The sequence below is a fragment of the Nothobranchius furzeri genome, chromosome 7, assembly GCF_043380555.1.
Source record: "Nothobranchius furzeri strain GRZ-AD chromosome 7, NfurGRZ-RIMD1, whole genome shotgun sequence".
NCBI classification, from domain to species: Eukaryota; Metazoa; Chordata; class Actinopteri; order Cyprinodontiformes; family Nothobranchiidae; genus Nothobranchius; species Nothobranchius furzeri.
In genome coordinates, this window is record NC_091747.1 from 30238089 (window position 1) to 30256631 (window position 18543).

Consider the following 18543-nt stretch of genomic DNA (forward strand, 5'->3'; position numbering starts at 1 on the left):
ATGCCAAAGAACAACAAATGAAAGAAGAGGCTATCGCTACATGGATTGGATGTACAGGATTGCCGGTCACAACAGTAGAAGATGAGGATTTTATTCTGATGATGGAAAGTTTGGATAAGAAGTTTACTATGCCAAAGAAAACCAAGATAAGTCATCTCATCGAAAAACATTATGAAAACAAAAAAAGCTACATTTAAGAAAAGACTGTCTACTAGACAAAGGTGCTAAAAAGAGCACCTTTGTAATTTCCAGTGTGCTTTTTGTTTTTTATTAAACACGTAAGTGTTAAACATGTGAAGTGGTTTTTTTATTCAAATATTCTATGTTCTTAGCTGTGTGTGCTATAACTGATCAGTGGTGGTTAAGAGTTTGGACCCTGTGTATTAAATTACACTAGTTTTTCCGTGCTCTATACAAAAGTAGGAAATTACTTCATTAGAAAAAATATATGCATTTTGAGGACTAAAATTGCTTATTTTTATCGACTAAAATTACTTGTTATTTTCGTCGACTAAAATGGGACTAAAACTAAAATAAATCCGATCACTAAAATTGGACTAAGACTAAAATTAATTTTTAGCCAAAAGACTAAGACTAAAATAAAATTAAAATTTCCTGTCAAAATTAACACTGGGTTAAACTGAGTGAGATTACATCTTCTTACATAACTTTCTAAAACGATAAATAAGCTCGCTGCAAAAGAGTGAACAAGAATGTTTTTGTTGGGTAATTTTATTATTCCATCCAGGATTACCTCAAAGAAAATCCAACACACACAAGGGGGGTTAGAGTTATCAGATTTTAGATTATCAATACCAATAACCAATAATCAAACACCAATCAATAATCGGACTTTGCAAAGTCAGAGAGAATGAAGATGCACACCAGTCGGTAGTCGGTTCGCAGACGCCTTCAGAAAGGTTTTATTGAAATTACACAGCACACACACATTAAAAGATAAACGCACACACATCATTCTCAGACTCTCACCCCAGGAGAACACATTCCCAGGTGCTTGGTATAACAGAGAGGCTGTAGTTTGGACTTCTCAAGGGAATTCTACTGATAGCAAGACCTGCACCAGTTCTGGCAGCAAGGTCGAGGTCGAAAACCTCCCTGTTGGAGCTACAGAGTAAAAATAAAAATATATAATGAGGATGAACCTTCGTTTAATTTAAAAACAATAGGGATGCACCGATCAGGTTTTTTGTTGCCGATACCGATATCAAAGAATGCTGATCACCGATACCGATCACGTGGATTGGCCAGATAATGAGTGCTACAAACTACATAATCTGGGAATAAAGGAAATGTAACCTAATCTAAAATGGTCTGTATTAAGGTTGTCACGGTGTGAAAATTTAACCTCACGGTTATTGTGACCAAAATTACCACGGTTTTCGGTATTATCGCGGTATATTTTTTTAAACGTGTTACATTTTCACACAATTAAATAAACCCTGTATGTCAGGAAATATTGTCCTCAGTTTGTGTCTAAATTTTGCCTAAAATGTGTTATTTTGTAATTATGTTGTTTGTTTACATTTTTTCCCTTTAGTCTTTAAAATACCAATATTTGCCCATAACTTCTTATTTTTTGTCTGTTTGATGTCATCATTTAAAAAATATTAGATCAGATGATACTCAGTACTCAAGTAGCCTTCTAATCAGATACTTCTTTTTTACCCTTACTTGAGTAATAAACCCTATATCAGGAAAATATTGTCCTCGGTTTGTGTCCTTCCAGTGAGCTTTGCAGATGTGGGAAAATGTCATCAGGCAGTAATCACTGTTAAATTCATAATTATTCTCGGAGAGAGACCAACTGTTATCTGCCCCTGGGAGCCCCGTAATGCATAGCGTCATTTCAACATGGCGGTGTCCGCGACACGGTTTATATGCAGGTAGCGGCGCTGCGGCTGCTTTATATAGCGACTCGTTGCGTTCTCCCTCAACCCAAATCCTCGGATCATGCATTTTAGCTAAAACGCTAACGTTAGCTTACCTTGCGTTGACTGTAGAGTTGTGGGTGATGGTCACGCAGATGTGTCATGAGATCTGAAGCGCTGCTGCCTTTCACAGACACTTTTTCTGCTCGTCCTGCAAACAGGATAGCCGTCCGTCCGTCTTCTATAAACTCCCTCGGCATTCTTCAAATATCTAAAATATGCCCGTAATTCCGACTTTGAGGGATAATAAATGTCCTCCTGTGCGCTGCCGTCTCCTCCTTTGACCATTATTTCAGCTTTAGCTTCAAGAAAGTTTTGGTTGTAAACAACAAAGTGCGCATGTGCCGCCGGTCCTGCAACTTCAGCAGATGATACGGTGGCTGGTAAGGGTCACCGCGCCTACACCGCAGCCACGGTAAACCCACATAGATAATATAGTTTTTTTTTAAAAACAAGAAAGTTATTACTATCGTCAACTTTTTTTTTTTTTTACCGGGGTTTACCGCTACACTGGTTACCATGACAACCCTACCTGATCGGTCTGCTTTGATCTATTTTGAAAACTCCGATCAAAACCGATAGGGGCGCTATCGGCCAATTACGATCAAATGTCGATCCATCGGTGCATCCCTAAAAAACACCAGATGTTACCCAGACAAAATCATTTCAATACTGTTTATATCCAAAAGTTTTTACTGTATCTTTTTTTATTGTTTTAGGAGGAGCTACAGATAAACATCACAAGCATAACATTATTACATTACATTACATCATTTTCCCCTAAAAGTCCATCACAAATGTTGTGAAAATAGCCAGAAGTGCAATCTCCCAACACAGGGGACAGAATATTTCAGGGGAACACAATTTCTCACAACACCCGGCCTCCCGGCTGACGTCGCCCCTCCTCCGTGAGTGAATCGTGACAGCTTCAACATCTAACAGAACTAGCTTGCTTCCTTCAGAACTGGTAGGTTAATAAACAGTCATCATTATAAATGCTTTTTAAAGAGGTCGAGTAGCTTGTTTTAAGCTTTGTGTGGGTTAGCCTACACAGGTTGGAAACTGATTATGCAGTCAAACTCATGAGTGAGCCGCCATAACTGCAATACTTTCTCTGAACTGCATGGTGCTAAAGAGTCACATTTTTTCATCGTGATTTCAATGGATTTCACACATGGGGTCTTTAAGGACAAATTTGTCCTTGTTAAAAAGTCTCTGAAATATATAAACACACTGTGGACCGGCTAAAAGAGTGTTATGGTGGCAGGATACCACAGAAAAGCGCTACGCCCTCTGTTGTCCTGGGGGCCACTCTGGTGTGGCGCTCACGGTGAACAAATCAGGCTTTACAACTGCCTACCTCAGCTGGCTCGTCTGGATGTGAAGGAGCAGCGGTTCGGATTTCCACAGCTGTCACCAGAGGCTGGAGGGGAAGGGAGTGCTTTTAAAGACCTACATGTTTGTGGCAGACAAAGAAACAATAGTCCATTCTCCCAAAAGGTGTACAGCTGCATAGGTTACGCTCTATGCCCACAGGTTTAAATGATTTAATGCCTTTGTGCATCCATCTCTGATTTAATAAATCACACGATTAAAAATGCTGTTGGTTGGAAAGTTGAGTCAGAACCAGCATTAGGGGAAGCTAATTTCTGATTCCGTTCGATACGTGCCATGGAGTTCACACTTTAAAGACACATTCTAATGTTTAAAAAGTGCTTATTTTAAACAGGCGGCAAAAGAAAACAGGTTTTGTGTGCAAAGCATATGTACAACGGAGAGAGCTACAAATGTTGTGTGACCAAGCTAACGCCGCCACACCAGAAACAGAGAAGAAAAATGTCTGCTTTAGCAAACTTCACACCCTTCTTCCAGGATGACAGAAGGACCAGTAAACGAGGAGAAAACCACTATAGAGCTGGTCACGTGGTAAGTAGTAGCTACGGAGGATCCTACTCTGGTAGGGATGTGGTTTCTGTCCGTCCAATTTCCAATATGCAAACACCCCCAACATGGACATTCAATCAAAAATAATTGTGTCAAGGATCCCGGTGTGAACAGAGACACAGATGAATTTTCCTGTCCCTCACGCAAATCATCTGTTCTTCACACACATTATAATTGACACTTTTGTTTTAAGAGTGTGTAATTAGATGCCCTCTCTCAGCTGATGCATCAGGAGCTCTAAATACCACGCCTTTATGCAAACATGTCAGTCTGCAGAAAAGCTGCTTAACCTGAGATGACAGAGAGCCCCTCCGGCGTCTCAGGCAATAGCAGACCCAAATTAGCACCAAGCACCCCCACCAACACCACCACTGGTATTTTTGAGTCGGAACAACCTGAGGAATGGAGCAACCAATAAAAACAAAGAACAGGACTCTGCAAGGAAATAGAAGAGAAAGTAGGGGAAATGAAGCAACCGCAGCTGCTTTTCTTGGTAAGAGACTGAGATGCGGCGGTGTGGAGCCGAGAGCTGCCAGAACATCCACATGTCATCTCTGCTTAGACACACCACGGAGGATGAAAACACCTACCAAGCCTGGCCTGGCAAGCAGTCCCTGTGAGTGTGCCTGCACGTGTGTGTGTGTGTGTGTGTGTGTGTGGGTCAGGGATGCCAAATTCAAATTTCAACTGTGCTAAAATGAAAAACTTGCGAGCCAAAATCAATATTTATTCAAAAATACACAACAAATGTGCACATTTTCCTTTATCTCCAGATATTTTTTTACCTTTTCATTTGGAAACAAACTTCTCTTTGCATAAACTCTGAATCAGGAACTCGAACAAGTAATTTTAGATATCAATGGTATTCGTTACTGTGTCTCAAGTTTTTTATGTTTTTATTCCTTAAATAGTGTTTTTATTCATCATTTTTGCATTTTTAATCTGAGTATTTTGAAACTTTGAAGTATTTCTGTTTTGTCTTTTCTTGTCGTTTACTCTATTCTTATTTTCTACTGCTGTAATGGATGCTATTGCTGCTGTGACACCAAACCTTCCCAGTAAAGTGATTTTCTATCCTATTCTAGGGATGCACCGATCAGGTTTTTTGTTGCTGATCACCGATACCGATATCAAAGAATGCTGATCACCGATCACCGATACCGATCACGTGGATTGGCCAGAAATTTTCTACAACATTATAATGAGTGCTACAAACTACATAATCTGGGAATAAAGGAAATGTAACCTAATCTAAAATGGTCTGTATTAGGGTTGTCACGGTGTGAAAATGTAACCTCACGGTTATTGTAACCAAAATTACCACGGTTTTCGGTATTATCGCGGTATTTTTTTAAACGTGCTACATTTTCACACAATTAAATAAACCCTGTATGTCAGGAAATATTGTCCTCAGTTTGTGTCTAAATTTTGCCTAAAATGTGTTGTTTTGTAATTATGTTGTTTATTTGTTTACATTTTTCCCCTTTAGTCTTTAAAATACCAATATTTGCCCATAACTTCTTATTTTATGTCTGTTTGATGTCATCATTTTAAAAATATTAGATCAGATGATACTCAATACTCAAGTAGCCTTCTAATCAGATACTTTTTTACCCTTACTTGAGTAATAAACCCTATATCAGGAAAATATTGTCCTCGGTTTGTGTCCTTCCAGTGAGCTTTGCAGATGTGGGGAAAATGTCATCAGGCAGTAATCATTGTTAGATTCATAATTATTCTCGGAGAGAGACCAACTCTTATCTGCCCCTGGGAGCCCCGTAATGCATAGCGTCATTTCAACATGGCGGTGTCCGCGACACGGTTTATATGCAGGTAGCGGCGCTGCGGCTGCTTTATATAGCGACTCGTTGCGTTCTCCCTCAACCCAAATCCTCGGATCATGCATTTTAGCTAAAACGCTAACGTTAGCTTGCCTTGCGTTGACTGTAGAGTTGTGGGTGATGGTCACGCAGATGTGTCATGAGATCTGAAGCGCTGCTGCCTTTCACAGACACTTTTTCTGCTCGTCCTGCAAACAGGATAGCCGTCCGTCCGTCTTCTATAAACTCCCTCGGCATTCTTCAAATATCTAAAATATGCCCGTAATTCCGACTTTGAGGGATAATAAATGTCCTCCTGAGCGCTGCCGTCTCCTCCTTTGACCATTATTTCAGCTTTAGCTTCAAGAAAGTTTTGTTGTAAACAAAGCGTGCATGTGCCGCCGGCAACTTCAGCCAATGATACGGTGGCTGGTAAGGGTCATCACGCCTACACCGCAGCCACGGTAAACCCACCAAGATAATATAGTTTTTTAAAAAACAAGACGGTTATTATTATTGTCAACTTTTTATTTTTTTACCGGGGTTTCCCGCTACACTGGTTACCGTGACAACCCTACCTGATCGGTTTGCTCTGATCTATTTTGAAAATTCCGATCAAAACCGATAGGGGCGCTATCGGCCGATTACGATCAAATGCTGATCCATCGGTGCATCCCTATCCTATTCTTCTAAATGTAGCCTTTCCAATTCCTGTTTCACTGCATAAATCATTTTTCACAGGCCAACAAGAAAAATAAAACAACAATAATTTCCCTTAATGAAAATACGATAACATTTTACAATAATGGTCCCAAAATCGGCTTACCTAATGAGTAACTGATGATAAACAAATCAGGATTTAATGATTAACTAAGCTTCACAACCACCCCATGGTGGATTTATTAGCTAATGATTCCTAAATGATTATTTAATGCTTATTTAATGGTTTCAAGTTTATTTAAAGTTTATTTATACAGCGCCAAATCGCGACAAGAGTCGTCTCAAGGACCTTCACACAGTAAACGTTCCAATACAGGTCAGTTCATTAAGCCGATCAGTAAAAAGTTTCCAATATAAGGAACGCAGCAGGTTGCATCAAATCACTGACTAGTGTCAGAGTCTTTACAGCAAATCCTCATACTAATCAAGCATTTAGCGACAGTGGAGAGGAAAACTCCCTTTTAACAGGAAGAAACCTTCAGAGGATCCTGGCTCAGTATAAGCAGCCATCCTCCACGACTCACTGGGGATGGAGAAGACACACACACACACACACACACACACACACACACACACACACACACACACACACACACACACACACACACACACACACACACACACATCAGAGCTGCAGGACTACACACAGACTACCTTCCTATCTTGGTGAGGACCATCCACTGATTTACAGTCATTTTTGTGACTGTATTGTGCCTAACCCATACCCTAAACCAGTGGTACTCACTCCTGCTCATGGAGGACCGGTATCCAGCATGTTTTCCTTGTTTCTTTGCTCCAACACACCTATTTCAGTGGTTGAGTCACCTGTGCAGCAGCCCATCAGACTCTGCAGAAGCCTGTCAATCACCTGCTGATTGAAATCAGGTGTGTTGAACCAGGGTTAAAACTAAAACATGCTGGATACCGGCCCTCTAGGACCAGGGACCTCATTTATCAAGCTTGCTTACGCACAAAACGGAGAAAACTGTGTAAGCAACTTTCCACGCAAACTTTGGGATTTATGAAAGAAAACTTAGTGGAAAAATGTGCGCAACTTTAAGTTGACTAAGGACCTGGCTTACACACATGTTGGACATGGAGAGTTCCTGCAGTGCTGCTGCTGATAAGGATTAAATTATGAAATCCTGCAGCATTATCACTTGTACTGCTTCATTTTCACACAGAACAAGACCCCCCCCACACGCGTGCGTACATACACATGCGCGCACACTCACACACATGCGCGTGCGCGCACACACACACACACACACACACACACACACACACACACACACACACACACACACAGCCTGAAGCACAGAATGCGGAATGCAAAATATCAGCAGGGGGACAGATTGAGACAGAATGTCATGCGTCTGAGACAGTGTGTGTGTGTCCTGTTACTGTGACCCGATTGATCATGCGCCCTGGCTCCGTTTGGCTGACTGGTTAGTGCGTGTGACTTTAACCCGGGAGTCTGGGGATTGAATCCTGATTGGACCATTTTTTTTATATCCACCACAGATCTCTCTGAAGAATTCACAACATTGACGGCTTCAGCAACGCTGTGCCACTCCGTGGATTTTCTCTTATTTGTTTTGCAAAAGCACTTCCTTTCATTTCTCCACCTCACCCACAGGTACCTCAATTTCTGCTTCTGTGAAATTGCACTTCCTTGATCTGCCTTGATCTGCGGTTGCCATCGTCATTGGCGGCGTGCTGCAACAGCCGGTTTATGTATATGCATGAGGTCCACAAGGCACTTTGCATTGACTATTTATGGCTGTAAGTGGGCGTGGTGAGGGCGGGATGGGACTAAAAAGCAGCTGAGAAACATTCTCATTAGTTTCTGATTAATGAAGCGGAAATTGCGTGCAGTTGTGCGTACTCCATGTTTGATAGATCACAAACCTTGGCGTAAGTACATATTTTTGCTGAGCTTAAGTACGGTTTTAGTAAGGATTCTATGCAACGTTTGATAAACGAGACCCCAGGAGTGAGTACCACTGCCTTAACCCTAACGTTAACTGAAACTTAATTCACACCATACCCCTAAAACCAACTGGTAGACATTTTAAAAAACTTGAAGACCACAAAAACGTCTCTCAAAGGGCACTTTGAAAAATGTCCTCATTCTCATGGTTAAAAACTTGTGATGGTCCTCAGTATGTAGTAAGTACAAGAACACACACAACAGAATACTTGTTGGTTTTCAGTGTGACTGTGTGGAGCTGAAGGCTGGACAACAAACCAGCAGCCTGACTGGGCTCACTTCCAGAACCAGTTAGGAGACTGGTCCAATGAAAAGTTGCAAAGGTTTTAAAGTGTACTGCATTTAAGATTCAGAACAGGTTTTACTCAATCAATCAATCAAAGCTTTATTTATAAAGCGCCTTCCACAACCCTGTCAGGAAGCCCAAAGCGCTGAACATGGTACAGTTGTAGGTAAATATATTGAATAAATCAACAATAAAAGCAATTCAAATTACAAAATAGAAATTACAAGATAGATGAAACATTCTGGTACAGGACAAATGTGTGAAACACAATTGGATTGAGTGGATGGATTGAGTGAACCAATGAAAACTGTGAAATAAATTCAACATAAAAGAGGGACAAAATCAAACATGTTCAGGAAACGTCAAGCGGAGGAGGTGTGTTTTTAGGTGACTTAAAGACTGGCAGAGAAGGGGACAGCCTAACTGAGGGTGGCAACTGGTTCCAGAGTAACGGTGCTAGGACTGAGAAAGCCCGGTCCCCACGGGTACGACACCTGGAACGAGGGACAGCGAGCAGGCCTTGGTCAGAGGAGCGCGTGATGGGGAGTGTCTGTTCAGGAGAGTGGCCAGACTCTCCTGAACAACAACTCTCCTCTCTTACTCATTGTGATCAAATCAACATGAAGTAACCTTACACACACCTGGTTCATGTTTTCCTTCTCTTACAAGATCAAGCCTGGCTTTTCCAAACCAGTAACCAATGAAGAGCTGCTGGTTTTGAGAGGTTAACCCTAAACAGTCTTCTTCAGTGAACTGAGAGATCAGAATGGCCTTGATGAGGCGTGTTGTCCTGCCCTGCCACCTAGTGGCCGACCATTAGAAGTAGAACAGGATAAAAACCCATTTACAGAGTCAGAACCAGGATGGAGACGTAGAAACACGCTGGAACAGACTCATATCAGGCTTAAACTGCTTATCCAATCATCACAAACAGTACTGGACACAAGCAGTCAACGTCATAGATATGCGATCTAGGTCTAACAACAAATATTCCTTTATTTAAATATATATATATAAATTTATCCATGGCTTTGCTTTAAATATAAATTATTTGTGATGCACAAAGAAACATGGAGAGGACCTTGTCTGGCAGTGACACACCTGCTGCCACTGCGAACGGTGAGGGTTGGCAGGCTAAGGGCACAGGGCAGGTGCATATGTACATAAGTAGTGTTCATTTCACAGTCACTCCTTTCTTCCCTTCATTTAACCCTCTAGACCCTGTGGAAGCTGGCTGATGCAGGTGACAGAAGCATGCAGCTGTTTCCATCCAGGCATGATCCCATACTCCTGTTTGCTCATCTTTAGGGCTTCCTTCCCATCAGCGTCAGACACGGATCACAAAATCGTCTACGGCCGGAGGTCGCCCACTCCAGTCCCACAAACATCACGCTTCCTCACTCTGATGCATCAGTAGCATGAGGAGCTACACATCACTTGATTCAGGTGAGCTGGAACAGGAAACCGATCAGATCTGCAGGACTGCAGCAGCTGACCCTGCTCCACTGTCCTCTAGCTGCAGCCTCTCACCTGAAAGTCTTCACCAGACAGGTAGAGCTCCCTCAGGCAGTGGCCGAGAAGTTCTGCCAGTGGGTGGGTGGTCCTACACAGTCGGGCCAACACGTCCTCCACCAGGACAATGTGGTTACACACATCTGCCTCCTAAACACACACACACACACACACACATTTCAGCCAGTATCTCAGAGCTCCTGGTTGTGTGGTTAAGAAGGATCTACGGACCATCTCAGTGATGTCAGCGACGTCCTCCCTGTGCTCCCAGCAGGGGGACATGTTGGTGAAAGTCGGTGGCTCCAGGCCGGCATGGACCAGATACGCTTTGGGAAGTTCCTTCTCGTTTTCTTCTGCAGAAACACAGTATCAATAAAAACACAAACCAAAAGTTGGCTGGGTTTGTCTCCGAACATCTCTGCGGGACTGCAGGACTGTCTCCATGGCACACCTCCTGGCAGAGTCCCAGCGAATCTGAGTGAAGCCTGGACGCTCACTGTCCTTAGGCCACCAGCCTTGCCACAAGTAGACCTCATGGTGGTTGTCCACCAGGAACAGAGCTGGACAGGAGGAAATACATTTAGACCAGTTTAACTTTTCCTGAGTTGTGACAAGTGTGTCAAGGTTTGGGTCAGAACTTGCTCTAGAGCAGTGGTTCCCAACCTTTTTCCCAAGGGACCCGTTTTTTTACCAGTAAAATTTTTGACGACCCCCCCCCCCTCCCATTCTCTCTTCCAGTACAAACATTATTAAGAAATGATAAAATTGTTCAAGCACATTTTAATATGCTTTGATTCAATAGATAACAGTAATAGTAGGCTCCAGTACAGAACAAAGTCATTAACAAAACCAAACGGAGCATAATGTGCTTGACAGCTTGTATTACTTTTCTGAACACATTGTTTCTTGTAAACACTGATAAATCAATCATTCCTTTCAATAAACGTTTGACACATAAAAAAATACACTGAGCAAAATGTACTTAAATGTGTATATTACTGTTTATACTAGATTATTTACTGTAAAGGCTGTGATTAATCAACCAGTCCTATCTTTAATGAACTTTTGACACTTGAAAATAAAACAGTGAGCTGAGCAAAATGTTCTTAAGTGTTACTCTTTCTGTACTAATTATTTCCTGTCTTAATATCAGTAAACTTTTCACTCGTGAAAAAAAAATGTGAGCAAAATGTAGGCTATAAACAAGTAATAAATGAAGTTTTAACCCCTTAAAGTGGAGGTCCTGGCGACCCACTGAGAGGCTTTGGCGCCCCCTTGTGGGGGTCGGGACCCCCAGGTTAGGAACCACTGGTCTAGATGTATGAGGAGCAGAACATAACCATCCTTTATTGGTACCAAAGTTTGTCACTTCTGTTAATGCTGTTGTAGGAGTTGGTACACGTAGTGCTTTAAGAGCTTAATATATTACCTCTACTCACGACTAATAAGCTGTGATACTCTATCTACATATAGATCATCAGCCTGCTTGGTCTTTGGATGTTTAATCAGAAGATTCTAGGATTCTTTGTTTATTCAGGGATTGTAAACACTTCGTCTTGATTCAGGAAAGAATCAGCTTTGTAAAAATAAGAATTTATTTTCCAAACAATTAAAACATGACATGTTAACTAATATTTACTGTGATGGATGGATCTGGGTGATGTGATGTATGGTGCCTATGTGTGAACATGATGTTATCAGAACTTCCTATCTAGACGAGCTGAGTTCTGGGCGTAAAAAGGAAAGAATTTGGTTTGCGTTAAACTATGAAGTTGATTATTATCACAAAGGCATCAGACGCTATCTGTGTGTCTACTTCACCCTTTTTTTGGAGACCCTCTTCGTGGATCCGAAGGTCAGAGAGGTCGGATGACCTCTGGCACCGAGGGCCGTAGAATCCCCGTAGCACCGACTCTCCAGTCCAGAGATGTCCCGGGTCACAACAGATGGATGGAACCGAGTCTGAACAAAATCAGCTTTGTTCTGCAGGAACCGTTTGCTGTGTCAGCTTTGCAGCAACCTTGACGGCGTGTCAAAGGTTGCTTCTGGGTTAAAGAGACTTCACTACGGACGGCCGTTTCCGTAGCTTCCTCTAGAACTGACTCACTGTAAAGTGAGCTATGTGTTTATATTCTCATACTAATTTCTTAACAAATCAGAGTGTGCCATGTTAAGGGATGTTACCAAGACAACCTCAGAAAACACGCCTTCTTGATACCGGATGCTCTGATCTGGGGTAAAGAAATATCTATGTGTCATGCGTTTAACTTAACTGTAATTAGTCCTTGTGTCTGTGTGGATGATGATGGCCTTTATGAGGGAACACGATGTTGGCAACACGACAGAGGCTCTGAACTCCAGCTGATGAAATGCAGGATCCAGCAGATTAAAACCAACACATGCAGACTCCTGTCTCCATGCTGACCAGATACTGAAGGGTCAAACTGCACTTACAACCTGACCATTTATGGACATTACACTGTTACACCCTCCGTCCATCCATCAGTCCATCCATCCACCCTCTGTACATCCATTCATTCATCATCTACCCTCTGTCCATCCATCTGTCCATCCATCCATCCATCCTCTGTCCATCCATCCATCCATCCGTCCGTCCATCCATCCATCCATCCATCCACCCTCTGTACATCCATCCATCCATCATCTGTCCATCCATCCATCAGTCCATCCATCCACCCTCTCTCCATCCATTCATTAATCATCTACCCTCTGTCCATCCATCTGTCCATCCATCCATCCGTCCGTCCATCCATCCATCCATCCATCCATCCATCCATCCATCCTCTGTCCATCCATCCATCCATCCATCCATCCATCCATCCTCTGTCCATCCATCCATCCATCCATCCATCCATCCTCTGTCCATCCATCCATCCATCCATCCTCTGTCCATCCATCCATCCTCTGTCCATCCATCCATCCATCCTCTGTCCATCCATCCATCCATCCGTCCATCCATCCTCTGTCCGTCCATCCGTCCATCCATCCATCTGTCCATCCATCCATCCATCCTCTGTCCATCCAACCATCCGTCAATCCATCCATCCATCCTCTGTCCGTCCATCCGTCCATCCGTCCTCTGTCCATCCATCCATCCATCCATCGATTCATCCATCCTCTGTCCGTCTATCCGTCCATCCATCCATCCATCCATCCGTCCGTCCATCCATCCATCCATCGATTCATCCATCCTCTGTCCGTCTATCCGTCCATCCATCCATCGATTCATCCACCCTCTGTCCAGTCATCTATCCATCCATCCACCCTGTCCATCCATTCATCCATCCATCCACCCTGTCCATCCATTCATCCATCCATCCGTCCATCCGTCCTCTGTCAATCCATCCATCCATCCATCCATCCATCGATTCATCCATCCTCTGTCCGTCTATCCGTCCATCCATCCATCCATCCATCCGTCCATCCGTCCATCCATCGATTCATCCATCCTCTGTCCGTCTATCCATCCATCCATCCATCCATCGATTCATCCACCCTCTATCCAGTCATCTATCCATCCATCCACCCTGTCCATCCATTCATCCATCCATTCATCCATCCATCCGTCCTCTGTCCATCCATCCATCCATCCATCCATCCATCCATCCATCCATCCATCCATCCATTCATTCATCCATCTACCCTCTGACCATCCATCCGTCCATCCATCCATCCATCCATCCATCATCTGTCCATCCACCTATCCATTCATCCACCCTCCGTCCATCAATCTATCCATCCATCTATCCGTCCGTCCGTCCATCCATCCATCCACCCTCTGCCCATCTGTCTATCCATCCATCCTCATCCGCTTATCCTGGGCCCAGACTTCCCTCTCCCCAGCCACTTGGACCAGCTCCTCTGGAGGAATCCCAAGGTGTTCCCTAGCCAGCCGAGAGACCTAGTCCCTCCAGCATGTCCTGGGGTTTCCCTAAGGTCTCCTTCCGGTTGGATGAGCCCAGAAAACTTCACCAGGTAGGCGTCCAGGAGGCAATGACAATCCTTGTCACTGTGCAAAGAAAAGTGTAAAAATGAAAAGAATCTACACGCGATCAAACACAAATAGCTGGTGAGCTGGGTTGGCGCTTTGGCTGTGTGAGCTATTCTGGTACTTTTGGGTTGGATCACTGCTTCAACAGTGCAGCACCCTCATACCCTTTCTTTCTGATGAGCTTTCTGAGATTTATTGGGTCCAGATTTCAGAAGAAATATTTCCAGGGCAAATGTGGACCTAATCAAATGTTAGTTGTTCATTCAACACATATGATTATTTAAGCTTATGAGTTGTAAAGTCATGTAGGAGCTTCAAGCAGGTCTCATTTGTATTTAGGGTGAGGAATCAGCCGTCAGGCTCCTGCATCAGACCTTGGTGAGAATGTTGTGACGTGTTGGAGGAACAATAACTGTGGCGGAGGTTTGTTTTGGGAGTCTGAGGCCAGACAGACGGTGTTGTCCTGTCTGTACATGAAAGGTTATCTTATGTGGTCAATATGTAGGTGAAACCTGACCCCTTGGAATGTTACATAGCAGTACTTAAACCCGTTTATAATCAAGTAAAAGTAAAAAGTAGCCAAGTTATTATTAATATTAGTTACAAGCAGATACAGAAACATGACCTACATCAGAGGTCACGCCAGATATGTGTTTTCACTTTGACTGATAAAGTTTAAAAACTGGTCATGATCGTCTCCGCCTGTCATTTTAATGTCTCATAAAATAATGACTAAAAATTCACAATTTAATTTTCATTAATTTTTCTTTAATATTTATTCCAAACATGCTGACCAGCATGTCCAGCAACGTATTAATGTTACAATAAACAATTTAAAGTAGGAAACTTTGGCCTGCTGCTGCTCTGGTTCTGCTGGCCCGTAACCCACACAGCTGCTCCCACGGCTCCTCGGCGCCGATGCAAAGAACTGCAGGAGGGACACTGAGGAGTAGCTCCTCCTGCAGCAGAGCTGAACTGGTGCTGAGTCCGGCTCTCATTAGAACATGCTCACGTCTGATTCTGGACCCTGAGTCAGCGCTGAGAGCAGACAGATCACTCACCAGCTGTGCTATAACGGATATTAGACCATTTGTTTTGTACATGATCTAAGTTACTAAACTCCCACAACAACGTGATGTTATTTTTTCAGGCTAAATCCATTTAATTATATCTAAAGAGATGAGTTACAAAAATATCCATTTCCCTCAGAGTGTCATGACTGATGACCAGACCCATAAAACCTGAAATGTTCTTCATTTCCAGGCTGTAAACCTGTTTTTCTGCTGTGAAGTTGACATTTTTAACATGGGAGTCAAGTTGCGCTGTTTTGGATGCACCCCCAGTGGATGAGGGGGAGAACTGCACATTTTAATCACCTCCTGGAGTTTCAGGGAGTGGCCAAAGGGGTTTCCGCTTGGACCCAGCGCTTCCCTGCTTGACACTCCGCTTTAGGAGTTGGATTGGGGGGGTTACAAGACCAAATAGTTCCCGAGCACAGCCAGTGCTGCAGCTCACCGCTCCCCATGGGGATGGGTCAAATGTGGGGATGAATTTCGCCAGTGTGTGATGGTGATGATGAGACTTTAACTTTATAAAATGTGACTTACAGAGAGGCAATTGTGGATTAAATTGTAAAACAGCTTGCCTACGTACTGGTCTTCTCGTGCCATGTCCAGTTTCCTCACCTTTCTGAAGCGCTGTTTACTTTTCTTTCCTGCTCTTTCACATATTTGGCCACACCAATATTTACAGATCCCATCATGTTTGTGTAATAATTGTTCCAGGCATATTACACCCACCACACAAAAATGTACACACACACACCATGCCTCTGATAGCTGTGAGGGTGTGTGTGTACATTTTTGCCATTTGTCAGTGGCTCAGGGTAGGAGGGGGGGGTGGGTACAGAGCCACTTCGTTCGTGACCCATCACTATGTGGCTGTCAGACAGACTGACGCCACCGCGCTTCATCAACGCACCACCTCACATGCCCAGTATCGATAACGGTGTTGCAACGATGGCAAAAGTTAGATTATTTTGGTACCTAAAACAATACTGCCATTAGTAACACAGTTATACTGAAACACATTTACTCACAACACTGTTCATGATAACTTGACTCCAATTAATGTGCACAGCCACTTTAGACAGGTGGAGAAAAACTGGTGGATTTAGAGAGAAACCATTCTGTATCAGAAGGCTGCAAAACCCCGCAGGGAGGCAGCTAAACCACCGACTCGACAGTAAAACTGACCACTGCAGCCAGAGGTGTGGACTCGAGACATTATTTTAATGACTTCTGACTTAACTTGATCAAATCTATAAAGACTGTCGACTTGACTCGGACTTGAACGCCAATGACTTGTGACTTGAATCAACTTGCATCTGTTGACTTGAGCATATTTGATGTTTTAGCACTAAAGTGACACGACCTGGACAAAAGCAGCAGGTCTTTGTTTACAATCAGGTTCTGTTTCTGCTGGTTTGAGCAAATAAACGAAGCTTTAATTCTGGAATTTGTTTATTATCATTGTCATCAAACTGAAGTTGGACAGATGACTTGAATGTGACTTGAAAATTCAAAGTCAAGGACTTGGACTTGACTTGGACTTCCACATTATTGACTTTGTACATGACTTGGTTGTCTTTGACTTGGACTTGACTCGAGACTTGGCTGGAAGACTTGCGACTTACTTGTGTCTTGCAAAGCAGTGACTTGGTCACACCTCTGACTGCAGCACATTTATCTTTTGAGCCTAATCATGAAACGAACTCCTTGTGCTGGAAATTTGGTTCTGCTGCATTAAACTCCGCACTGACTGGACAAACGGGCAGGAAAACAGCTAAAGGGATCTTTTTCATGTTAAATATAGACGTTACCAAAGTTTATGTCATAACTGGTCAAAGCTAGCCTGGCAAGCCAGACTAAATAAATGTATTAGCAAGAATTTGGTCTAGTTCACTAGGCTAGGTCAAAGCTAAAGAGCCATAGGAGGCAGACACTGCTAGTCGGGAGCTCCTGTCACCTGGAAGTGGCAGTAATGAGCAGTCGTACTCAGTGGAAAACTCGAGTCAGTTCCTGTAAATGCTGCAGGTATACAGACTAGTGTCCGAGTCACACTCGTGTTAGAAAGAGGAAGAGCAGACCCAGTGTAATGTGTTAGTCTCGGGGATTCCCTGATGCTAATGTCAGCATAGCTGCTGCTGCTACTGGTCATGACGAAATATGAACACATAAAAGGAGTTTTCTGCTGTTTGATGAGTGAGCTAACTGATGGGGAACCCAGAAAACAAACACCTTCCTTCTTTCTACCATCAAATCCCCCTTTATGCTTCCTGCAGCTGCAGGTGTGATGGATGGTAACTGGTAAATGGCCTGTATTTGATATAGCGCCATCTAGAGTCCTGGAACCCCCCAAGGTGCTTTACAGCACATTCAGGCCTAGTCCACACGTAGCCGGGGTTTTTTTTTTTAAACGAATATCCTCCCCTCCAAAAACTTGCATCCACACCACCTCGTTTTAAAAAGAAACTCTGTCCACACGTACCCGGATAAATACGTTGTTAAGGACATGCCAGACCTGTAGGCGGCAGTACTTCCCCCGTTCTTAACCTCGTCCTTCATCTGTGGTCTTCCGCAAGGAGCAGTAATTCCGCTTGCAAAAACAAACAAGCAAAAAGCGCTTGGACAATTGATAAAGCGAGCGCAGCTCTGAGGCATCCATGCTGTCGGCTAGTGTAAACACAGGTCGCACACGTGATGTCAGCATTTTTGTCGCGGAAAGTGACGTTGCGGACCTTAAAACTCCGGTTTTATCTGTCCACACGCAGACACCCAAAACGGAGAAAACGCAGATCTTCACTTTGGCCGGAGTTTTTAAAAAGATCCGTTTTAGTGTGGATGACAGGCCAAAACGTAGAAAAATATCTACGTTTTGGCAGATCCCCGGCTACGTGTGGACAGGGCCTTAGTCAGTCATTCACCCATTCACACACTGGTGGGGATGAGCTACGATGTAGCCACAGCTGCCCTGGGGCGCACTGACAGAGGCGAGGCTGCCGAGCACTGGCGCCGCCGGTCCCTCCGACCACCACCAGCAGGCAACGTGGGTTAAGTGTCTTGCCCAAGGACACAACGACAGCGACAGACTGAGCGGGGCTCGAACCTGCAACCTTCTGATTACGGGGCGAGCGCTTAACTCCTGTGCCACCGTCGCCCACGATGAATGGATGTTGTCATGCTGCACTGTTGCTGCAGTAAATGTATCTGGATTCAGCTACTGACTTGTTTACACGAGCAGAGATG

At 43.6% G+C, this 18543-nt stretch overlaps 1 protein-coding gene across 1 annotated transcript; it reads right to left on the reverse strand.

The window, feature by feature from the left end:
* Positions 1 to 424: 424 nt before the first annotated feature.
* On the reverse strand, positions 425 to 18412 carry svila (supervillin a). The gene is made up of 3 exons (XM_015946990.3): positions 10676 to 18412; positions 10456 to 10577; positions 425 to 10374 (listed from the first exon to the last, which is right to left on the reverse strand). The coding sequence occupies exons 1-3, from the start codon at positions 10758 to 10760 to the stop codon at positions 10225 to 10227; spliced, it is 357 nt and encodes a 118-aa protein (XP_015802476.3). The 5' UTR covers positions 10761 to 18412; the 3' UTR covers positions 425 to 10224.
* Between the last annotated feature and the right edge of the window lie 131 nt (positions 18413 to 18543).

Bases quoted from the DNA above. Each gene is read 5' to 3' on its own strand.
- svila (XM_015946990.3), bottom strand. From the start codon at position 10,760: ATGAGGTCTACTTGTGGCAAGGCTGGTGGCCTAAGGACAGTGAGCGTC. The intron at 10,578-10,675 runs GTGTGCCATGGA...GTGTTTCTGCAG, and splicing joins CGCTGGGACTCTGCCAGGAG to AAGAAAACGAGAAGGAACTT. The intron at 10,375-10,455 runs GTCCGTAGATCC...GTGTGTGTTTAG, and splicing joins TCGCTGACATCACTGAGATG to GAGGCAGATGTGTGTAACCA.